General features: G+C 35.6%; 2 protein-coding genes across 3 annotated transcripts; one reads left to right on the forward strand and one right to left on the reverse strand.

Annotated features, from left to right (window-relative positions):
• Positions 1–4,913: 4,913 nt before the first annotated feature.
• LOC126660702 (uncharacterized) lies at positions 4,914–9,080 on the reverse strand. 2 transcript variants are annotated; one of them, XM_050354335.2, is made up of 6 exons: positions 7,236–9,080; positions 6,887–7,031; positions 6,649–6,796; positions 6,311–6,556; positions 5,761–6,021; positions 4,914–5,341 (listed from the first exon to the last, which is right to left on the reverse strand). In XM_050354335.2, exons 1-5 carry the CDS (start codon positions 8,908–8,910, stop codon positions 5,770–5,772), a joined length of 2,466 nt encoding a protein of 821 aa, XP_050210292.1. In that variant the 5' UTR covers positions 8,911–9,080; the 3' UTR covers positions 4,914–5,341; positions 5,761–5,769. The 2 variants fall into 2 exon arrangements, with proteins under 2 accessions (XP_050210292.1, XP_050210291.1); XM_050354334.2 differs by having other exon boundaries at positions 4,914–6,021; positions 7,236–9,079.
• A 15,845-nt stretch (positions 9,081–24,925) lies between these two features.
• LOC126661983 (probable transcriptional regulator RABBIT EARS) lies at positions 24,926–25,684 on the forward strand. Its single transcript, XM_050355866.2, has one exon. It carries the CDS (start codon positions 25,051–25,053, stop codon positions 25,660–25,662), a length of 612 nt encoding a protein of 203 aa, XP_050211823.1. The 5' UTR covers positions 24,926–25,050; the 3' UTR covers positions 25,663–25,684.
• The last annotated feature ends 662 nt before the right edge of the window (positions 25,685–26,346 follow it).

Consider the following 26,346-nt stretch of genomic DNA (forward strand, 5'->3'; position numbering starts at 1 on the left):
CCGATTTTTATAAATTTTATAAATTCAAAATATAACAACATAAATCACCAAATTAAGCATAAGCTACTATTTTAAACAAAGATCAAAATGCATAACTTGTTCTTCAAGTTTTACAAATCCAAAATATAGTATATACTTTGTTAAAAGTATATGCTATATCAACATATTTAACATACATATTATTGAATATATTCATAAGCAACAAAATAACAACTAATATAAAAAATTTAAACCATTTAAAAATTATACACATATAATTAAAATCAAATACATAATATATAACAAGAAAAAAATAAAAAAAAAATTCACTAGTTTATTTACCTAATTATAAAAATCTGAAAAAATATTAATAAACTATTTGAAATAGTTAATTAAAAAAATAAAAATAAGTTGATAAAACTAAGCTTTTTGGTTTGAGATTTGTTGTAGTAGGTATTATAATGATTGGTTGTAATATGGAGTAGAGAAAATTAAAAAAAAAACGAGAAGGAAAATTGAAATTAAAATGGAAAGAAATAAAATGAGAAGGAAAATTGAATGAAAATGAAAAGAAATAAAATGAGAAGAAAAATTAAAATGAAAGTGACAGCAAATAATGTCAAAAAGAAAAGAGAACCTTTAAAAAGTTGAGGATATTATTGTCAAAAAGGATTATTCTTTTTGTCATGTGTTGTTCATTTGTAATATCTATCTATTTTGCTTGAATTTATAAATCCACAAATTATAACTAACATTAATTCTTGATTTTAATTCCAAGAATTGTATTTGTCCATTCATTCATTTCAAACATAAAAAACTGGAATTATAAATGAATTCCAACTTTTTTTAAGAAATTCATTCATTCCAAAGGGGCCCTTAGTTGGCGAAAAAAGAAAAAAAGTTATTTATAATTGTTAAAAGATATAGATAGTTCATTTATTTTGATAAAACAAATACTCACAAAAAAATGTTATTTTATTTTTATTTTCATTTTCTTCTATATTTTTTAAGGAACTTGCACCCTTCGGCGGGTGAAAGAATAATAAAAACAATAAACATGAATATAGAGCTAATTTTACGTTAATTAGATGATAAATTTGTATAATTTATAGAATTTGGTTATAATTTAATATTTTATTTATTATACAACTAAAAATCAATTATATATATTTAGATAATTAGTCACTTTTTACAAATCTAGTTATTTGACTAGTTATAACATGCAACAAGTTTTTTTGATCTTGTTGACAAGGCTATAACATGTATTTGACCCTGTTTTAGTTTTTTTTTTTTTTGAGATAAAAAGTTCTATTAATCAAAAGCTGATTGATCAGCCAATACATAGAATTTGATAATCGGAGGGACATGCCCCAACCAATTAGATAAACTAAAATAGTCATATGCTACCACATGAGATTTTCTATTAAAACAACATTTATGCATCTCAATTAAGCTAAAGTAGTCATTTGCTATCAAACTGATAATATTACAAAGCAAAGAGTTGTTGTTGAAGGCATCCATTACAACCTTTAAAATAAAGGGAATTAGATTAGCTTCGCTTGCCATGATAATATTAACTTTAATCGCACGACTGCTACAGCTAGCAGTTATAACTTCATCGTTAAAGTACCTAATCACATCTTCTGTGACATATCTCTTCTCTTGAACATTAAAGACATCATCGATATTGACGCAAAACATACCGATATTTGGTGAAATCCGTCGTAAGATGGTGGCTCTAACTGTTTTAGAGATCCAAGTCGCTTGCATCGCAAAAAACAATTTCATCTCTAACGATGAAAAAAAACTACTCTTAATTTCGATTAGATCAGATCTAATAAAATTAAGATACTAGAATAGAAAATAATTTCTAGATCTAGACCATAAATGGACAAGAAAGAAATTTTACTAGTCATGACTTTAAAATAGGAAAGAAGATCTCCCTTTTGATGATATATAGTAACTATAATCTCATGACTTTAAATCATTATTACTACTATTTCAAACTTTTTTCAAAATTAACTATTACCTCCTAATTTTGAAGTTACTGAATTGTTACACCCTTGCGAAATTATAAAATCACCAAAAAACTTAACCCTTGCTTGGTGGCTCTGGAGCAGGTTCTTCGACTAAATGAAATTTAACTCCTCAATTTATTTTTAATATATTAGTCCAAAAAATTATACTATAATTATAATTAATATCTTTCTAGTGGTTATTTAATTTTTAATGTAAAAATTAAATAAAAAATAAAAATAAATTAATTATTTTAAAGGTATTATAATGATAGAATTGATTTTATTTATTAATCATTGTTATAATGTATATTATATTTTTACAAATTTGGACTAATTATGCTAAAAATAAGTTGAGGGGCTAAATTAATTCTCTTTGAACAATTAAGTCATTTGATGATATCATCTTTTAACACAAGGAGAAATAATAAAATATTTTAAATTTAGGGAAGAAATAATTCACTTTTGACCAAATCCATCTTGAGGACCATGTATTTTCAGTTTTTTTTATCTGGTCTAGTAGAATTAGGCTTAAAAAAACGCCTAAATCGCATACCCTGAACTTTAGAGAATTGCGATACTATCATTATCCAGTTTCACGCTCCATTTTCTCCAAAAAAAATCATTTTTTCATCTGCACCCACATCAACAATTAATCCTATAGTCTAGTAATATTAATATTATAATTCAATTTAAAAGTCATGTGCTCGATTTTATTTTTAATTATAATACAAAATATGCAAAAAGAAAAAACTGTAAGTCGGAGAAAAATTAACACATGATTTACGATAATTTAAGTGTAATATGCAATGTAAGATGATAATATTTATAAAGTTTGTATTATAATGCTTAGTAACTTTCAAACTATATGCCGAAATAATTCAACATCTCTTCATTTTGCAATGCTATAAGTTTTATCATACAAAAACATACATTAAATATTTGATTTGCATGCTAATATAGTTGTTTCTTATCAGAGATAAATTATATCAAAATAAATATTAAAATATATGCAAATTAAAAAAATACATATTAATGTTGTTCACCCTAAGCTAGTTAGAGTACATTATTTAGGGTCTAATTTAAGGTTAATTTCATATAAAATCACCACTTTTACATATTTTTTTATTTTAATCACATTTTTTTAAAAAGTGTCAATTAAAATCACCACCTTTCATTTTTCTACAAATCTATCACCGATGAGAAAATCTGGTGTCTTTTTTCTCCCAAATAAATGTCTTATTCTGACTAATGCCCTAATTAACACAAAAAATATCTTCCTCTTACACTTTTTTTGTTGACAAAAAATATTTTTGTCAAGTTAACAAAAATACACCGAATTTTCATATTCATGATAGATTTGCAAAGAATGAAAGACTGTAATTTTATTTAACACTTTTTAAAGTACATAATTAAGATGAAAAAACGTACAAAAATGGTGATTTTATATAAAATTAACCTTTTAATTTATTGATTGCCGGCAAATTATGGTTCTTTTACTTGGAATTAAACTCTAGTACCTGACTCTTTTCCTTTTGTTGTTCTGGTGCAAGACAAGATGGCCCGGCAAAGTATAGGGAGTTCTTTCTAAGAGTTGAATGTAACTTTTTTTTTTTTTTTTTTTTTTTTTAACAGAGATAGATATTACATACTACTACTACAAACAAAGCTACAAATCTACAAAGCTACAAACAAAGCTATATATATACATACTACCCTTTTTACAAATATGTGCAAATTCGCCATTCACGCCATCCACACCGTTTACGTAATGCATCGCCGAGCTCGCCAAGATGACGGAATGATGCCGCAGCCGTTGCTTCTGACGCTTCTGACATGTGAGCCTGCTCCAGATGTCTTCTTCATAAATCTTCTTCTTTTTCTTCCTTTTTGTCCGCAAGGGGATTTGAACCCAGGACCCTTGGGACTTATGCCTCACTCCTTAGCCAACTGAGCTAGAGATCATTGGCAAGTTGAATGTAACTATGCAAGTAAAAACAATCTCTCAATAAAAGGAAGGAAAAGGATCAAATATGCCCTTTTTATATTTGGACAGAAGATAAAGTTGATCCTTCATATTTAAAAAGATGTTGAAATGCACTTAATATTTACAAAAAATAGTTAAAAAAACCCTCTTTCTAACACCGTAGAAAGATCATCAATTCTTACTTATGTAGAATATGATGTGGTGTCTTAAATCCGAGGTAGTTCAAATATGTATTTGATGTTTGACCCATAATTTAAATACATGTCATTCATATATAAAAATGTTCAAATATTATTTATTTGGCAATTTGAACTAGAGCAGATTATTTAAAAATTTAACAAAGTCGGATTAACTCGCAAACTATTCAAACTATTTAAGATTGACTTGAGAAATATTTAAAATCAACTCGATCAATAAAAAGTCGAGTACAAGTTTGAATTACCCGAGTTAATTATCGAATTAAATTTAATTTGAGCATCAAAATACTCCACTCGATAAAGCCACAAGCCTAATCGAGCTTTACTAATTTATTTATTTCATTTTTTGCAATTATATATTTTTTCAATAATATTTTTATTTCTCATATAAAATTTAATTTTTAAATATTTATATGGATAAATAAATCAAATCGAGCTCAAACTTCAATTATTCTACCAAGTTCTAATTTCTAAAATAAAATCAAGTCGAGTTTGATACTTTAAATTTTAAAATCAAGCCGAGCTTGAACTTAATTGTATTTCTCTTCAACTTTACTCTTTTACATTGTAATCGCAAATGACATTAATGCCTCTTGATACAGAACTAAATCTTGACAAATGAAAATATAAGGACTCAATTGACAAATAAAAACAGAGGGACAGAGTTAAAAAAATACTAATAGTCCAGGAATCCAAATATACGTTTCACCAAACATTAACATATGGAAATAGGTGTATGGAAAATGCAGCAGCAAAAGTATGCATATTGTTCATCTTTATTTATTAGACTTCATTTAGCACATTTTAAATGTACAACTTGCCAGAACTAACAAAGGTAAAATCCACCTTCTATTGATCCAGAAGGCCATATCACAGCCTGTACCGCATAGAATAAGCATACAATTTTAGCGCCACATCCAAATTCTCGGGCACCAAGTTTTTGCAGAAGAATTGAGATCAGCCTCGACGGAAAGCTGAAAATGAGAATCCAATCTTCGAAATTACACAACTTTTTCAATAGCTTGAGCAAGAACCCGTTAACTGTCAGAAGGTAAAGGCCAACTACAGCACAATCTCATGGGTCGCGACTAGACCTAGTTAAGCCGGATCAACTGGCAGACAGCTGAAGCAGCTAATCAGAGTAACGAGTTTTCCGTCTTACACTGCAAGTTGCAGAAGTGAGAAGAATATGCAGCTATTATATGTAGCCCATCAACAAATCTCAAGCTTCAGTCTAACTTCCATAACATAGCTTGGGACCTTGGGTTAACTACCCCAGATTTTAGCAACCAAATGTATCATATCAAATCAAAACAGAGATTTAAGCAACCAAAATATTAACACAGTTTCTACTGATAAACAAGTTATGCCGATATTGTCGTTATAATAAGGATATTTTCTAAGCAATCATACAACAGCAAAATCATTGCATACTCACGACTAGCAGAACCTCAAATTAGAGGCGAGCATCGGTCAGTTCGGTCTTTACTTATTTCTTTAGATTATAAGTGGCAGAGTAGTCTCGTGATAAACTGCATGAGGAGTTTAAAGGGAAATAAAGTAGGTCAATCAAAATATGCACCTTAATTATTTAGAGTCGTGCATTTGTTCCATCCCCATTCAATGGATCTTGAAGAGTATCGAATTTGGAAGCTGTAATTCTACTAACTTGTTGGGAACAGAGGTAGGATAGCGACTGCAACCAAGAAACTAAGGCGGGCTTCCGAGTTACATCGTCAGATTCAGCAACCTGAGCATATAACTCATTGAGAACAACATTTTGGCCATCCTTAGGTAGCTGAGTGATCAGCTGCGCCATCAACTTCATTAAGTTTGGTAGCACCTGGAAAACAAAAAAATTGCTAATATATTTACATCCGAAGATAATTTACAATTTATAATGTATTTATTTACATAATTAGAAACAATCCTGAAAGATTTGCAATATCATATATGAAAAACAAAACATGCATTCTTCTCTGGAGGACTAAAATGAGAAAGAACACAGTAATGTTGATTTGAAGTGTCATGCAAATCAAAATATATAAATTACATTAGTAACCAATTCTCAACATGGACATCAGAAATGAAGCATCATAGGAAGTACTGTAATAAATAAGCATAGCACTTACTTGTATATCCACCAAGGAAATGAGCCGTAAAAGCAACTCTAAGATTTTCTTACAAGGCTCTGATTCTCCTGGCCAATTTTTCCATATATCGGCCTCCTGAGAGTAAACGTCAGTGGACAGCATGTTTGCTTTTTCTACAAGACTATGGATACAATAAAATATAGCTGGACTTCCAGCAGGAAGATTCCGAACTAAGGTTACAACTCCAGAAGCCATACCCTCAAAAGATGTGACACCGGGATATCCCTGCGTTCAGACAAAAGAACAAAGTCAGCATCTAGAGTTTGAGATCAGAAGCAAGAAGTAAGATTTGATCAATACTATGGCTGCTTAGATACCGCTAAAGATCTCTGCAAGTAATAGAAAGCAAGTTGCTCCTTTAGTAACATTCTTTCATCATCGTTAGCATCCATCCCCGAAGATATAAAAGCCACAAACATAGAATGTGAGGCTTGCGTTACTTTTCCGTTTGTATGTCCCATGAATCTAATTGCATTTGTATTAAGGACAAACTCTATGAATAACATATAAGAAGTCAACTACAGTAAACCTACTTGGTTGTTTAAAAAAGGATACAAGAACATAGCAGGAGCTACAACCCTGCTAAATGTGGAACCTGGCAAATGCTCCATAAATGTTGGAATAACTCGCAAGTAAAATAAGATACGGGAAGTTTGCACATCATCCTTAAACCATATGTATTCCACTTTCTGCATGAATTCTAAAACACAGCATATCAAATTTGATGGACTCCGATTTCACAATTAAAAAATGAGAACCAAGAAATTATGCTGCCTAATATGAAAAGAGAAAAGCAAATAATAATAATTCAAACTTCACAAGGAACAAACTCTTTTACAATATTAAAAAAAAAAAAGAGACATGCAAAATGAAAAAAAAAATCAAGGAAACAAACCAATAATACCTTCAGGATTCGTCAAATCAGCATAACAGGGCATAGATTCTGTGAAAGAGATACTTGCAGCCTTACTATCCTGCACACTTAACACTACACCTCGAATTGTATCCATGTACTCAGGCAAGCGCATGCGGCGGAAATACTCTACACAAGAAAAAGAAACTAGTATCGAAACAGATGTCTCCATCTGAGCTTCAATAGAAAATTTCGAATTTAGCCTGTGCTTGGTAACAGCCAATGCAAAAACTACAACCATAAGGAAAGCAGACTCGGCAATCTTCTCAATATCACCAAGCAGCTCATCTTCTTTACCACGAAGTAACAAAGCCACACGCCGATGCCCCAAATAGAGCTCTTGGCAGAAATGCCATATCTTCTTTTCGACTATCGACTTGTTCTCTTCATCTATCGACACATATTGATTGCAGAGAACACCACTTATGGCTCCTGCCTCTTTAAAAGCAATACTATTCAGGTGTCCTTTAACATCGTCAATCACCATTTTAGGAACGCCATATGTTGAATCAAAAATCCCGGAATACAAACGCCGTAAAGGAAATATTTCAATTAACAATCCTGAAGCAATGGAAATAAATAGAGAAGCTCTGGAAGACACTGGCCCACATCGACCCAAAGCTAATGAAACGCATTGTAGCAAAACACTTGTTCTTGTATCATTTTCTACACAAGAGAAACCTCCAGCGTCAATAATCAAATCATGCGCAAGCCGCTCTATCAGGTTTTCCGCAGAAATCCTTAATCTCGACATAATCTGTACGCCATGGCCATCTGGTATCGACCTATTTAAAGCTCTGAGAGCACCAGCTGCAGTCATGATGAGAGCAAAAGGAACACGGCCAGACATTGGAGTGTTCAAAATCTCTTGAGAAAACATTAGTAGTTTCTCATCGGAGTGCGATTTGATGTACCCAAACACAATCCAATCAACCAAATGGAAAATCATAAGCCCATGAGAAACACTACACTCTGGTCCATCCTCCTTCCCCCAAATTCCCAACACCACATCCCAAATTCTAACACAATAATCATTAACAGAACCGCACAATGAATAACCAATGCCAGCAAGTACCTCAGGAATCAGTCCATCAACAGAGCTAACCAATCTATAATGCTCATCCAACATACTACAAAGCAACTCCAAACAAACTGTCCTAGAGGCTTCCGTTGCAGCCGCCACAAACGAAAACGCGCCCAGAACAAGAATTGCTCCGGCAAAAAGCTCAGGGCTTTCCTTAACATGTACATTACTATTCAAAACCTTAGACAGAACCTCGACCGCTGAATCAACAAGCACCGGAGAGGGCCGGAACGATTTCCGAACCCAGATATAAAGTAACCTAACTAACAAAGGATATGATTCAAGTGGAAGCAACGTACTTTGAGCTGACAAAATTGAAATCAGCAGCTTTGCTTGTGGGTCCGCAACATGAAGAGATGTCTGATACTGAAGCAAAATCTTCAATGCTTGTAAATGATTAGATTGAAACGAGTGATGAATAAGAGAATCTCTAAGCTCCGACCACGCGTGAATGATAGCTCGGGCAGACGATGATGACGTTAAAGAACCGCTCGCGGTGGTGGCCGCCGTGGTGGTGGTTGTTTTACAGTTGTTTCTCAGCAATTCTTCTAGAAAAATTGTGTCTTTAACTTGCCTAGCCATCTGGGTATATTCTAACTGTCAGCAAAACAAATTCTTTGCTCATATAAATTAACTAGCAATCAAAATTGGGGATATTAAACACGCTATGTCACTGAACTTGGGAGGAGGAAGAAGAAGAAGAAGTATAGTGTGTTATTTGGTGTAGACAAAGCGGGGTTTTGGATTGATCGAACGGTGTTGGTTGTTTGTGCGTGTGATCGAATGGGTGGAACGAGCGGTTTGGATGATCTTAATTTTTGTGCTCAATGGGTGTATTGTTGGGCTATTGGGCCATATTATATCCTGAAACAATAGCCCATTAGTGGTCAATCACGTAGATGAGCCTTCTGTCTGCTACAACAAATCAAAACCCATCAACCAAAGTGAGTCCTTATTTGTAAACCGGTCCATCATATTATAGTTTTCAAAATTAAACTTATATCTAAAATTTAAAACAGTTAATTATTTAACCGGTTAATCATTTAGTAGGATGATTTGAATTTTTAATTTTATGATTTTTAACTATAGAACCACAAATAGGTAAAAATTAAATTTTAATTGTAATCCAATCTAAAAGTTTTATTCCATTTTTATAAGGTAAATATTTTTGTAATGTTGTTTACTATTTATAAATTTATGAATTTTTTTATTAGGAAATATTTTACTGAGGAAAATATTTTCTTCCTATATATATATATATATATATATATATATATTCTTTTAAAATATAAATTATTTTTTAAATAAAATTTATTTTGTATATATTTTAATTTTTAGAATTTTTTGTGAGTATATTAGAGAAGGTATTTTGTTTTAATCATTAAACAATTAGGAGATATATATATATATATATATATATATATATATATATATATATATATATATATATATATATATATATTCATATTTTATACAAAATATATTATTCATAAACTGATTAATCGATCAACCGCGGTTTTTAAAACTCCAAATTTTAAACCTAAATCATTATTCAAAGGGTTAATTACATATAAAATCATGACCTTTGCATCAAGTTTCAAAAATTACATTACCTTTAAAACGTGTCAATTATAGACAGCACCTTTCATTTTTTTTTTTAATTTCATCATGGACATATTTTTTGGTGAAATTTTTCTGATTTGGACAGTCGATGGGTCTGCCATGTGTCATGCCACGTCAGCAAAAATGCCACTAAAAATTGCCGATGTTATTTTTGAAAAAAATGAAAGGCGGTGTCTATACTTCTCACTGAGCATTCCGGAAGGTTTGGGGTTAGACTCCGCCTTCCGTAGGCCTGTTGGTTGAGCTTTTTAAAAAACATGTTAAATTTAATTCTAAAACTAAATATATCTAATGGTAAATAAAATAAAATTGAATATTTGACAACTAACCTCTGTTTGGGTACTTAAGAGAGAATAATTTATACTAGTTTAAGCATCATTATCATCTCATAAAACCATCTTTGTTCTTTTGTAATCAAGCCATGTTTTTTAAGAGATAATTAATATTTAATTAATTTAAATTGCTTCTTCCACAAGTTGCTAAGAAAAGAAGATATGTTAGGTTGAATAACCAATTAATGCATGAATTTTTAATGAAGGATCAGTCTTCAGTAGTCAATGATTTTTGATAATATAATCAATTAAGTATATTATGCATGTCCTTTCTACTACTAAATATGCATTTGGAATTATATAAGTATCTAATATTGACAAAGAATTAGAATAAATAAATAAAGTAATTTTGGAATTATGGGATCTGGCTATTGATAGAAAATAATCATTGCTTGCAAGTTGTCGAAATAGCCAACTTAATTAGATAAGTGATAGTTTTTAGAGTTCCATCAATCATTGAACCATTTTATGTTCTAGTTAAGGGATCTAAGTAATAATTTTTCATGTTCTAGTTAAGGGATCTAAAGTAATAATTTTTCATAGTTAAGGTGTAGAAAAGAGTAAAAATAAAATTCAGAAGCAGTTTTCTTTTTAAATTAATTTTTTTCTGAAAAAGACTACAAAAAACGGCAAAAACCTCTCTACACAAAGTTCACGCACAAAATGTGGCAAATATTTACGACTTTGCAAGAGAAGAAAATACAGAGTCAACAAGATAAAATACAATAAGAATTCTTTAAAAAAAATCCAAATTCAAATTGAAAAACTAGAGCTACTAGAAGTGAAATAAAAAATTACATAAATATCATAAAACCGTTTAATCAAATCGGAAAGAACTCAATTTCAGCCTCTGTACATTCCAAATGGTTTTTTCAAACTATGATGCTGCTGTTGATCTAAATGCAAAATCAGGGTTCATTGCGGTTATTGCCAAAGATTCCAATCTTAATATCATTGCTAAATTTTCAGCGACCTTTCGCCATATTTGAGATCCAGATATTCTAGAGTTCTTAGCCCTTCGTGAAGCTTTAAATTGGCCATTAGTCGAGGTTGGAATAAAGTTGTTTTTGAAGGTGACGCCCTCCAAATTTCCTCTACCATCAATGCTGAAATTTGTAATCTCTCCTCGGTTCAGGGGATTTGTGATGATATTTGGCGTCTTAAAAAATTCTTTTAATATATACTATCTTCCGATATATCTTAAGATTAGAGAATAAAGATCAATGTGATAAATTTTTAGCTAGAGGATGTCAATCCAATCATATGTAAATTTCTTATTGTCTGATTTCTCTGTATTTTTCTTTTTTATCTATGATAAAAAAATTACTCCTTGTTAAAATACCTAAATATGTGTGTTATCCTATAACTAATGGATAACTTCAATTATATGTAGTGGGCATCAATCCATGGTAGAACTTAAATTGGTTAAAATTATCATGGATGGATGGAATACTATGTTATAATAGTTTAGCTCTCGCTAACAATTCTATTCAAAATTTACAGTCAGTTTAGAATAAATACAAATATTAAATTCTCAATTAAAAATTTATATTAAAATTATAAAATATATGCTTAAATTTATAATTTATTTTACAATATAAACTATTGCTAATATCATTACTATATATCAAATTATGTGTTCAACGAGATGTACCAGATAGTGCATTATAATTATTATTATTTTTTGATAATATTATAATCATTTTATTAATTGAGAATTATACCACTAATTAATTTGGTAACTAACATATTTTATTTTATTTTGTCAACCAAAAAAAATGACAAAATAAATTAACAAAGATAGACAAAGATGATCCTTGTCTTCATACATATTGGAATATATATGAGACTGATTTATCTTTCTTTATGGACTGACACAATGAAGATGGAATAAGTTTGCAATTTGGAAGTACTTCTTTCAAATTTAATAGTCATTTTTTATGTTTTTCATAAAAATATGTTTAATGTTTTAAAATTCTATAAAGATAAAAATTATTACATTATAGTATAATTATAATTTAATAATTTTTATTCTAATTTAGATATTGGCCTAATGTCTTAAAAAAAAAACCTTCTTTAGTCCTCTCTTCAATTCTATCCTAACGTTGAAAACTGGTTAATTTTATCATATTTTGTATTTTTCTGTTTAAATTGTACCATGAAATATTAAATTTATCTTTTTCATCTGAAAAAAAAATTCAAAAAAACTCTTTATATTTAAAATAGTATTTAATGTTATAAATAACACAAAATAATATTCTTACCCACAAATTCAAATAATAATAATAAATTTTTAATTTCTTATAATGTGATGCCACAATTATTTTTTAAATAAAAATAACGTCACTAAACCTCCTTTTTTCGGCCACCGCCACCCATCTATTGCCGCCTCGAAAACAAATTCCGACCAAAATTCGATGTAATAATTAAAATTAATATTTTTATTATTTTTTATCTGAGAAGACGAATAGAGCCATCCGTTCGTCTTCTTAGATGATGTTCATCAATGATGAACAGATCTGGGTCTATTCATCAGTGATGAACAGACATGGATGTTCATCAATGATGAACAAATTAATGACTTATTGTTTTCTTATAAAAATTAACAAGTAATATATATCAGCTAAAATAGTAACAATTGCCAAATAAACTCTACGAGTATACATATAAACATAAATGATGGATACCGAATCCTATTGTAAGTATAATGGAGCCGAGTTACAGGAGATCCACTCTCAGGTGATACCGGACTCCCCCTGAAGATCCGAAGATATGAAGGAAATGCCGAATCTCTTTAGATTCGGTGACATAAAGACCGAATCCCACGTGATCCGCCGAGAGCGCATCGAGTCCGGGATTCGGGTAATCGACTAAGTATGGAAATATTGTCCTATTCTGACACAAACACTAAATATGGAAGGATAAGCTCTACTTTAGGAAGATAAGACTGTTTAGGAAGACGTTCCTAAATAGGACTCTTATCAGATTAAGGTAGATCACGACAAATCAGGAGAATCTCTACGATATTGTTGAATCCCTATAAAGTAGGATTCACCTGCCTAATACAACTCTACTAGGTATATTCGACTACTATAAAAGGAGCACGAGGTATGCCTAGAATCACAATTACATTCATATACTCAAAACGCTGCTCAAAGCTCTAGACTGACTTTAGCATCGGAGAGTTAATCGGACAACCACCGTCCGGTTAGCTTCTACCCTGTTTTGCAGGTTCACTCGCCGGTTCAGAAGGCAGACTCCATCAATTGGCGCCGTCTGTGGGAAAAGTTTAACTAAACTTCAAAAGAAGGAGCTTTTCTGAACTCAAAAAACAAATCTCATTGAAGAAGATGACTTCTGAAAGAGTAAACCTGAAGGATCAAACGTCACAGAGAAAACGAAAAGCAACAGAACTCTCAACTCCTCCTCCAGTAACTTTTGACGGGGAAGACTTCGGGAGAATAGCTGAAGAGCACAACGAAGCTCTGGTAGTGGCCATGATCATCGAACACTGGAACGTTGAGAGAATCCTGATCGATGAAGGAAGCGCAATAAACCTAATAACAAAAAAGGCCTACGAAAGCCTAGGAGGAGACCTAGCGGAACTAAAAAGAAATGCCACGCCTGTGGTAGGATTTGGGGGCTTGCCAATTAAGCCCAACGGAACAATTACACTCGATGTCAAGCTAGGAAGGACAAGGAAAAGCGAGGAATTACCTACACGGTTTAGCGTCGTAGAAATCGACCTGCCATACAACGCGATACTGGGGAGACCTTTCCTCCACGACTCAGCCGCCGTGACGAGCATAAAGGCACTAACCATGAAGATACCGACGAAACAAGGAATTATCACGATACAAGGAAACCGAGTCGAGGCGAAAAAGTGCTACGAACAAGCAATAAAAGAATCAGGCGAAGCAATGGCAATAGAAGAAATCCTTAATCACGACATCGAAGAAAAAGAAACAGCACCCGAAGGCGAAACAAAGAAACTCCAACTCGACAAGGAGAAAAGAGTAAATCTCGGCGCAAACATGAACCCAAAGATCGAAAGCGAAATCACGGCCATGCTGAAAAACAACGTCAAAACCTTCGCTGCTAACGCATCAGAAATAGTCGGAATAGACCCCCAAGTCATTACTCATGATCTAAATGTAGCAGAAGCGGCGAACCCAGTGAAGCAAAAGAAAAGGAAGTTCTCGGAAGAAAAACAGAAAATAATCGCTGAAGAAGTAGAAAAACTGGAGAAAGCAGGATTCATACGAGAAGTCCACTACCCCGAATGGGTAGCTAACGTAGTTATCGTAAAGAAAGCCAACGGAAAAAATAGAATGTGTGTGGATTACACCGATCTAAACAAAGCGTGTCCTAAAGATAGCTACCCTCTCCCAGATATCGATCAACTCGTGAACTCTACTGCTGGACACGCGATGTATAGCCTAGCCGACGCAGCTCAAGGCTACCACCAAATTCAGATGAAGGAGCAAGACCAGGAAAAAACTTCATTCATCACGGAAGGAGGAACTTACTGCTACACGGCAATGCCTTTCGGCTTGAAAAATGCTGGAGCAACATACCAAAGACTTATGAATTTCATGTGCAAAGACGAGATAGGAAAACGAGTCCAGGTGTATGTAGACGACCTAATCATCAAGACCGAGAAGGAAGAAACCCATGCAAAAGATCTTGAAGAAACATTCAACATACTGAATAAGTTTGGAATGAAGCTGAACCCTGACAAATGCACGTTCGGCGTACAAGGCGGGAAATTCCTGGGATTTATGATATCTCAAAGAGGAATAGAGGCGAACCCCGAGAAGATCAAAGCAATTATGGACATGAAGGCACCAAGAAGCATAAATGAAGTTCAAAAACTCAACGGGCGAATCACAGCACTCGGTAGATTCATGTCTTGCTCAACAAAAAGATGCTTGCCTTTCTTCAAAGCCCTCAAAGGAACACAAAAATTTGAATGGAATGAAGACTGCGAGAACGCTTTTGAAGAAATAAAGAAGTTCCTCGTCACCCCTCCATTGCTAAGCAGACCGCTGAAAGGGGAGACACTATACCTATACATCAGCACCACGCACGAGACCATCGGGACAGTGCTGGTGAGGGAAGAAGATAACGAGATGAAGCCAATCTACTACATTAGTCGAGTCCTGAAGGGCGCGGAGACACGATACCCCGAGATCGAAAAAATGGCACTGGCCGTATTGACCACAGCTAAAAAGCTGAGATACTACTTCCAAAGTCACAACGTTGTGGTAAGAACAAATCAACCATTGCGAAAGGCGATCCAACGACCAGAAACTTCCGGAAGATTAGTCCACTGGTCCATCCAACTCAGCGAACACGACATAAGATACGAACCTCGTCCGACTCTAAAAGCACAAGCTTTGGCGGACTTCGTAGCAGAAATAACTCCAACCGAGACTGGCCAACCCAAACCAGCCTTGGTATGGGAACTCCACGTAGACGGAGCATCGAATGAAAAAGGAGCTGGAGCAGGAGCCATCCTCAAAGGACCCGAAAAAATCAGAATCGAATATGGAGTAAACATCCAATTCGCCGCCAGCAACAATGTAGCTGAGTATGAAGCCCTAATCGCAGGCCTCGGCCTCGCATTAGAAATAAGAACGGAAATCCTAAAGATCTATAGCGACTCCCAGCTGGTGGTAAATCAGGTCAAGGGAGAATATCAAGCCAAAGAAACAGGGATGATCGAATACCTGAGTCAAGTCAAAACACAGCTCCAACAGCTGGAAGCACAAGGAGGACAATGGAAAATCATTCAAATCCCGAGAGAGGAAAACACCGAAGCCGACGCCATCGCCAAATCAGCATCAGAACTCGGAGATCTATTCGCTAAAATGCAGTTAAAGGAAATTCTCGAATCGCCAAGCACCAGAAAAACAGAAGTCATGGCAATCGAGGAGGCCGACTCCTGGATGACTCCATTGATCAAATATCTAGACCGCGGCGAGTTACCAACAGACAAAGTCGAAGCCATTCGCACCATCAGAAAATCTGCCAACTACTCTTTTTATAACGGAGTTCTCTACCGAACCTCTTTGACTAATCCATGGTCTAGGTGCGTCTCGCCTCAGACAGGAGAATCCATCTTAAAAGAAATCCACGAAGGAATATGCGGAGCACACGAAGGAGCAGTCACCATAGCGAGAAAAACAATACTACAAGGATACTACTGGCCGACCATCAAAGAAGACGCGAAAACACTAGTCAAGAAATGTGATAAATGCCAAAGACACGACAACATCAGCCGTGTACCAGCAGTACCTCAAGGATCAATGGAAAGCCCGTGGCCGTTCGCCACATGGGGGATTGACATAGTTGGACCGTTTGAAACGGGAAAACACCAAGTGAAATTCCTAATCGTCGCAATAGAGCACTTCACAAAATGGGTAGAGGTAGCGCCTGTCGCAACCATCACCGCAGCCAAAGTAGAGGAATTCTTCAAGAACGAAGTAATATGCCGATTCGGCATACCCCACACTGTAATAGCAGACAACGGCAAACAATTCAATTGCAAGCGGTTCAAGGCATTTTGCAAAGGACTGATGATCAATTTGAAATTTACTTCGGTGGCGCACCCTCAGACAAACGGAATGACAGAAGTCACCAACCGAACCATAGCACAAGGAATAAAAAAGAGACTTTCTCAGTATAAGGAGAACTGGGCAGAAGAACTGTACAACGTTCTATGGGCATACAGAACAACTCCTAGAAAAGGAACTGGCGAAACACCTTTCAGGCTCGCCTACGGTACTGTAGCAGTAATTCCAGTAGAAATTGGCATACCCAGCATCAGAGTAAACTATCTAGAAGAAGAAACTAACGAGGCTAGAACAAGGCTATGTCTAGACCTACTAGAGGAAAGAAGGGATGAAGCGGCAGCCCGAGCCGCTACATACAAGAAGCAAGCAGCAAGATACCATAACAAAAGAATGAATTTTAGAGAATTTCAAAGAGGCGATCTGGTCTTACGAAACGCGGAAGTGGGCAGAGGAAACGCAGGAGTGAAGAAAATGCAGGCTAATTGGGAAGGCCCCTATATTATAGAAGAAGCTACTGGCAAGGGCGCATATAGACTAAAGACAATAACTGGATCCATGGTACCCAGATATTGGAATGTAGAGCACCTGAGAAAGTATTATCAATAGATTAATTCATGGCATGTACTTATTTCCATTTTTGAAATAAAAAGGCGACTTGGCGATAAGAAGCAAATTTTATAGGCTCGCTCGAGACCTAATACATACAATTTAACAAGAGTCGTTTGAATCTTAGTTAAAAAATATTTAGACTCGTCTGAGTCAAATAAATAAAAGGATCCGTTCGGACCTACAAATAAATCACACCAGTAGAAGTTTAGATTAACTTCTCAAAATAACAAACGAGTTTAGATTAACTCTACAACTAAAGAAAAGTAATGGTCAAAAGATCATTATATTCACAGAAGCAAAATTACAAAGGATCCGCCTACGATCCAATAAAAAAAAAGGCGAAAGCAAAAACTAAACAAAAGCAAAAAATACAAAAAAACAAAAAATACAAAAAGAAGAAAATAAAAATTAAGCCTTCTTCAAAGCATCTTGCTTCTGCTTATCAAGCTTCGCCTTCACCTCCTTCGCCAAAGAAGCAGGATCCAACTGATTGACTCCAGAAAGATCGACGCCAGGATTCTGCTCCCGCAGCTTTGCCCCGATCGCCAACCGGTATTGAGTCATGACTTGGGAATAAAAGCTCCCAGAGTCACCCAAACGCCGGCGGAGACGCCCCTCTTCTTTCTTCAGATCATCCCTCTCCTTAGTGAGAGCACCTGAAGAAGACTGTAGAGACTCGACATCCCCGTACAAAGTTCGAACCCGAGCCTCTAAAGCGGAAATCTCCCGAGTCTTGGCAGATACGGAGGACCTCAGCTGTTGGATCAGACCAGTCGCCTCGCCAGCCTCCTCCTCCATCTTTTGTTTTTCGGAGAGCCAGGATTCGGAATCTCTCTGGAGCTTCTTCAATTGATCCACCGCATCCCTTCGGCGGCGCTCCAAAACAGCGATGGACTGGACCACCTGCGAAAGAAAACAACAAATAAGAAAAAAGGAGAAGCAAATCATAATATAAAATAAAAGAAAGAAGCATACCAAAAAACCGCCGAGACAGACGAACTCAGCCAAACTATCGCCATGTTCGCGATCAATGGACTCAATGTCCTCTTTTATCATAATATTCTCCATGCAAGCATGAAGAATGGCGACGTTTGAAAGACGAGGCGGATTTTGAGCGTCCGCCCAAGCTGCAAACCGAGGTGCCTCCTCGATAGACACCCCAGAAGATTTCTTCTTCTTGGGACGCTTGGCAGAAGCTCCAGCCTGGTCCTCAGCAGGACGCTTCTGGCCGGCGGTAGGCAACCCCTTCAGAGAAGGACCCGATTCCTTCGAAGGAAGCAGAGGCGACTCGGAAGTCGCAGCAGGAACTTGATCGCCAGAAGCAGGATCAAGATCAGGATTCACCGAATCAGGCGTCGGATTCGGCACGGCGATCGTAGAAGGATTAAGAACACCGCTAGTCACCTCGCCCATATCTACAGTCATATCGACATGAAAATTATCAAGCAAATGTTCAAGAGAAGTCGACATCCTACAAAACAAAACATAACAACAAAAGATTAGAAAAATACCTTTTAAAGGAAGACCCGCCAAAAGTATTTCACGGCGACTCAAATATCGTTCTAAAAGAACGCTGTACTTGGGCTTATCAAGACGACAATCCGACAACAAAGACAAGGCGAAGTCCCTCTCCCCATCAGCTAGGTCAGGTACATCAGTAAGCGAAACTTTACTAGAAGTAAAACTCCGCAAAAAAGAAGAAAAAGAAGAATGTTGAACCAAGAAAAACTTAGGGGTCCAACCCTTCAAAGAAGATGGAAGACTAAAAAGAGACCGATTCGGTCGACCACCCGCAAAAATAAATTCCTCACCCTTTCGGCGGGAGAAAACATAAAAATAATGGAAAAGAACAAGCGAAGGCTCCTGCATCCGAACCCTACACGATTCCATAAAAGAACAAAGAAGGCGAATCGCGTTCGGATGAAGTTGACCCAAAGGAACACCCAAATTATGACAGACCTATACAATTAAAGACTCTAAGGGAAATCTAAGACCCGCTAAAAGCTGTTCATGAAAAACTACTATCTTGGAAGGCGAATCGGTGCTATGATTCGCCCGATACGATTTTGCCGGTCTCAGAATAACATATGACTCAGGAAAATTAAATTCCTCGGCATAACCAAGTATCTGCTCTCTTGACAAGGAGCTCCGGGTATATTCTAGCTCGTCACGAGCACCCTTCGCCCCCTCAGTTACTTCTGACATTTTAAAAAATTTAAAATGGGGGGGAAACACGGAGTGATGATGAAATTAAAATCCTAAAAGATCAAAAGAAAGGAAAAGACGAAAAACAAGAAGAACAAGAAGAACAAGAGGAATAAAATCAAAACTGCAAACTACCAAGAAATTAAATTAGTGAAAAGGTAAAATACCTCGCAAGCAAGTACGCAGGATCGAAAGAAAGATAAGGAGCAACTTGAAAACGAGGAATCTTGAAAGCAGAAGAAGGAAACCCACAGAAAGCTTGAAGAAATCGAAAATTTAGCAGTTGCAGAAAAAGCAAAAATTGAAGAAGAAGGAAAATGAAAGAAAATGAACAATTATATAGCCTGAACCAAAGAAACTGAAAAGACGAGATCCCATAATTACAAATAAGGACCAACTAATAGCGCACGAAGACACTTGTCCTTCATCCGGTCATAACCCTCTACTGATAGACGACACGTGGCAACGAAGAATCTTACTAAAGATGAAACGTCGCCCACAAACATATGAAACGACTCGCCCGGAATACAAAACGACTCGCCCGTATAAAAGAACTCAGCTCCAAAAGAGCTAAAATCCACTAAGGCATAAATGCCAAACTACTTCAGCTCACTTGCGGGGGGGCTAATGATGGATACCGAATCCTATTGTAAGTATAATGGAGCCGAGTTACAGGAGATCCACTCTCAGGTGATACCGGACTCCCCCTGAAGATCCGAAGATATGAAGGAAATGCCGAATCTCTTTAGATTCGGTGACATAAAGACCGAATCCCACGTGATCCGCCGAGAGCGCATCGAGTCCGGGATTCGGGTAATCGACTAAGTATGGAAATATTGTCCTATTCTGACACAAACACTAAATATGGAAGGATAAGCTCTACTTTAGGAAGATAAGACTGTTTAGGAAGACGTTCCTAAATAGGACTCTTATCAGATTAAGGTAGATCACGACAAATCAGGAGAATCTCTACGATATTGTTGAATCCCTATAAAGTAGGATTCACCTGCCTAATACAACTCTACTAGGTATATTCGACTACTATAAAAGGAGCACGAGGTATGCCTAGAATCACAATTACATTCATATACTCAAAACGCTGCTCAAAGCTCTAGACTGACTTTAGCATCGGAGAGTTAATCGGACAACCACCGTCCGGTTAGCTTCTACCCTGTTTTGCAGGTTCACTCACCGGTTCAGAAGGCAGACTCCATCAATAAATAACATTGCATATATTTTATCTAATATTTTTTTATTAATATGGGTGTATTACACCCAATATCTTAAAAAATAAAATTATTAAAAAGATTATATATATATGCAATTATTTAAAACTTTTTTTATAAATTAAAAAGATGTAAATAATCCACTCTTTTCCCCAAATGCAATAACATTTCATATAGTCCTCACTAATACATTAATTTATTTAATTTTCAATTTCATATCTACATTGCTTCCCATTGATGCAACTCTAGTTGCAACCCTACCTCTAATTAATGATGTAGTTTGGAATATAGTATAAATTAAATAAACATTATTTATTCCACATCCAATCCAACTAGTATTACGGCTGCACTTTCGGGGATGGAGAGGAAAGTTACCCCAGCCATGAACCACAACCTTATCAGAGCCTTCTCGGACGAGGAAATTAGAAAGGCAGTGTTTGCAATTCATCCGACAAAAGCACCCGGTCAAGACGGGATGACGGGTCTCTTCTACCAAAACAACTGGGACGTGGTTAAGGAAGATGTGTGTACTGCTGTTCGGAATTTTTTTGCCGGGGAACGGCTGCCCCGTAGCCTGAACCATACAACAATAACTCTTATCCCAAAGATTAATTCTCCAGTGACTATGTCTGACCTTAGACCGATTAGCCTGTGCCCAGTTTTCTACAAGATAATTTCTCGTATCCTTACCAACCGGTTACAACCCCTTATGCCGCATATTATAGGAGAAAACCAAAGTGCTTTTGTTAAGGGTCGTAACATCTCCGATAATATTTTACTCGCTCATGAGCTGACGCACCACCTTAAGACGAGAAGGGGCAATTCTATTTTTGAGGTCGCACTAAAGCTTGATATGAGTAAAGCTTATGAGCGAGTCGAATGGATCTTTATCAAACGAGTCCTTCGGAAACTTGGGTTCCACCATGCTTGGATTAGATGGATAATGAGCTGTTTATCTTCAGTTACATACTCACTAAGCTTCAATGGGTCTTCCTATGGGTTTATTGAGCCGTCTAGGGGCCTCCGGCAAGGCGACCCCTTATCGCCGTTTTTGTTCTTGTTTTGTGCTGAGTGTTTTTCGTCCTTATTAAGTCAGGCTGAGCGTAATGGTATTATTACAGGAGTGAAAATATCAAGAAGGAGTCCCAGCATCTCTCACCTTCTCTTTGCCGACGATTCCTTGTTATTTGTGCAGGCATCGGAAGCTCAAGCAATTTGCGTTCGCAACATCCTGGATCTATACTCAAAGGCTTCAGGACAAGAGGTAAATTTGGCCAAATCATCTCTGCTCTTCAGTCGTAACACGCCACCTCAAGTCAGAAGGGAGATTGCAATCATTCTAAATGTGCAAAGGATTGGAGGTCAAGATAAATATCTCGGTATTCCTGCTCTTGTCACCAAGTCAAAGAAAGATTCATTTAGGGAGATTTGTTTAAAAGTGAAGCAGAAGGTAGCTAACTGGAAGGGTAGTTTACTCTCTCACGGTGGTCGCGAAGTCCTTATTAAAAGTGTGGCTACGGCGGTTCCCATTTTTTCCATGTCCTGTTTCTTACTACCGAAATGTATTCATAAAGAGATTAATAGTATCATCTCCAATTTTTGGTGGGGTAGAAGGAATGAGGAGCGAAAATTGCACTGGGTTTCGTGGCGTAAGATGTGTCTACCTAAGGAAGCGGGAGGGCTTGGGTTCCGAGATTTGGAGCATTTCAATTTAGCTCTCCTGGCCAAGCAATGTTGGCGTATTTTATCTCAGCCGGAATCGCTTATTGCGAGAGTCCTCAAAGGGAAGTACTTTCCAAATGAAGCCTTCATGGATGCTTCGGTGCATTCTAATAGTTCGTGGGCTTGGAGGAGTCTTATTAATGGAAGGAAAGTGCTTCGGCAGGGTGTTCGGTGGCAAGTTAGAAAGGGAACTGCAGTACCTATTCACAATTCTCCTTGGTTACCAACTGCCCCTCCCTTTTTGGTCTCCAACACAACGGTTCTTCCGCCAAATATTACAATGGTCTCTGATTTGCTAACTGCCGATAAAACCCATTGGAATGTTGCTTTGGTGAGTTCTATTTTCAGTCCGGAAGATGCCAACTCCATTCTCAGCATCCCGATAGGTATTACGAGACAACATGATCGGCTGGTCTGGCACTATACCAAAAATGGGCAATTTACGGTTAGGTCAGCTTACCATTTGTCCTTTGATTCATTGAGAGGACCACCTAATTCTCCAGAAGTTGCGGACCCTTGGAAAGTTATTTGGAAGCTGAAATTAACGCCCAACGTCAAATGCTTTGTTTGGAGAGTCTTACGAAATGGTTTAGCCTGTAATGAGAATATCCACAAGCGATTAGTTCTTAAAACGGAGCTCTGCCCTCGGTGCAACCATTCGGAATCTCTGGAACACTTATTTTTTCAGTGCCCTTTTGCGGAGGCGGTCTGGCTTGGAGTGGATATTAAGCCTTGGACAGGGAATCTGCCAGTTCACTCAATTCAGAGTTTCTGGGCAGACCTGTTTTCTACCTTAAAATCCAACAGTGACAGAATCTTGATCATGAGTAAAGCAGCTTGGATTTTCTGGGCGATTTGGAGGGCGAGAAATGCGCTTATCTTTAATGCAACGGACAGCGACCCGTTGACAGTTCTTCGGGAAGCAGCGACGTTGCACTCCGAGTTCATGGCGGCAAACTCCAGTTCAGCTCAGGTTCATGGTGCTCCCATTGCGGCCCAGGAAAGGTCAAATGTTGAGCTTTGGGTTCCTCCCCTGCTGAATGAATACAAGATTAACTTCGACGGTGCGTTCTCTCGGGACTTAAAGGTCGGAGTAGGAGCAGGAGTAGTGCGTAATCACGCGGGAAAAGCTATCTTCTCCTTTGCTAGGAAGTTCAGTAATGTCTCATCTCCAGGTATGATAGAAGCATTGGCCCTTCGTGAAGCCATTCTCCTTGCCCGGAGATGTCAGATCGCCAATCCAACCTTCGAAGGGGACGCCAAAGCCATCATTGAAGCGGTAGATACAGATATTCTGCTGGACTTGGACTGCGAGGTTGTGATTCAAGATTGTAGAGCCCTTAGTCGGGAATCCAATTTTAGTAAATTTAATTTTGTTAGAAGGAATTGTAATTGGGTGGCTCACGATTTAGCCAAAGAAGCCCTTCGAGATCCTTGTTTCTGTAACAATGCGCTAGCACGACTGGTGTGGCTAGACTCGAGACTGTAATAGTCGATTTCAATTAATAGAAGATTTTCGTTCTTCAGGTAAAAAAAAAAAAAATAAACATTAAATTAACCGTAGCAATTAGATTATATACAATCTTATATGTCCTCTATTATTAATGGCCGTTAGGTCTTTCATGCATGTGGATCAAATGTTTTGACAGTTGCTTTTAAGAGTCATCTCGAAATATTTCCAAAATAATACCTAAAAACAGTGACTATAAAAGTATCAAACCAACCTAAAATCCAATAGTGTAGCTTCACTGCAAATTCCAAATAATAACACCATTTCATTTCATCTCTTCATCTATAGATTCTTAAGTTGCTTTCGTGTATTCAATATATATGAGAGGATCAATATATAGAGAGAGTATCATAAATAATTATCTACCTTATAAATTTAAATTTTAAAAATAATATTTTTCACTTACAATTGAATAATAGAGTTTTATTCACTTTAAAATATTTATTTTTTCCATCTTATAAAATAATAGTAAAATATATATCACTTTATACTTTATCCATTTTATAAAAATAATTAAATTCACATTTTTCATATTTATTAAATTCTTTAAATTTTATTAGTTTAGTACTCCAGTTATTGTTTAGAAAGTCGCTACATATATTCACAATTCGTTTAGAACATGACCAATCCGATATTGAATGTCTATATGTACGATGTCGGGCTAATTCAAAACGACTCGTGTGTTTATTTACCAGTGCTCGAAAATTTTGAATCAGACTGATAAAATCTAAAAGTCATGACATATATGACAAATAAAGTTATATTTATCCATAGATAATATACATAGGAAGAGAGAGAAAATGAATTGAGAGCTTCCCTTCTTTTTATTTCTTCTCTATATTAAGAGTTAGACCTTGAAGGTCTTTTTCCCATATTCAATAACCTCATATTATTCATTTCTTGAGCAAATTTAAAGAATGGAACAAGAAACCCAGTATTGGATGCTGATGAAGAGGAGACAAATCTTGAAATCAAATTTTGAAGCATGGAACAATAATAATTCGATTCGAGATTCGTCGAAAGCTTTCGAAGAAGATCATCATGCTTCAAATCATGATCTTTGTGGATACATATGGCCTCCAAGATCTTACTCTTGTAGTTTCTGCAAAAGAGAATTCAGGTCAGCTCAAGCCCTAGGTGGTCATATGAATATCCATAGAAGAGATAGAGCTAGGCTTAAACAATCTCTAATTACTCACAATAATGATCTTTTTCTTAATCTAAATCATACTCAAAGTACTCTAAATTCATTTGATTCTCATATTTCTTCTTTAGATTATGTTCTTGATCCTCTTACTTCATCTAGGGTTTCGTCTAGGGTTTCATCTTCTTCTTCGATTATTCAGAATTCGAACTCGAGACCTGAAACGGTTACGAATAATGTGGAAACTGATTTATTTATAGGTTTTAATAATTATTCTGTGGTTAAGGGAAATTTATCAACAGTTTCTTGTGGTAATATTAGTTTTAAGAGGCCTAAGACTAGTTGTTCTAGTGATGGCATAGATCTTGAGCTCAGGCTTGGTTAATTAAGTAGCCTTTTAATCAATAATTAAGAAGAAAGATATATATTAAATATACAAATGTATTTATATTAATCAACCATTTTAATTCAGTTCTTCTTTTTTGATGTTTAGTTATATTTCTCATTAGATAATTGTCATTTTCCTATAACAGATAAAGATCTGTGAAATGTTGTACACATTAAAATCGAATTTGCATTGGATCGGATCGAAAATATAAGTTAGTGGATATGTTTATTATATAATGATTTTTGGTATTATTTGATATGTTTATATGAGTACATGTTGCTTCAAAGCTTATCCAAAGTTCTAATGATTCATATATTCTCTAATAATTCATGTATTCTCTACTAATTTTATAATTTTAAAACTTTGCATGGTTATTAAAGTACGGCATGACAATAATCAAAGTTTATTTTTATTATATAGCTAATCAAACACCTATTTTCAGCAATGAGTGATAATTAATTACACGGTATCTTTCCGGTGTATTTTTATTTACGCGGATGATGAAAAAAGAATATACCCCCTATCAAAAATTATAAAAGTTATCAAATCATACACATTATATTTTAAAATTAATATTGGCTTTAAATTTTAAATGACACGGAAAAATTGAGAAGACATATTTATTTCCGTTAGTTGTATCACTAAATTAATAAATACCACAAAATTAGTTTTCCCACGTCA

Source organism: Mercurialis annua, linkage group LG8 (assembly GCF_937616625.2).
Source record: "Mercurialis annua linkage group LG8, ddMerAnnu1.2, whole genome shotgun sequence".
In the NCBI taxonomy this organism is placed as follows: Eukaryota; Viridiplantae; Streptophyta; class Magnoliopsida; order Malpighiales; family Euphorbiaceae; genus Mercurialis; species Mercurialis annua.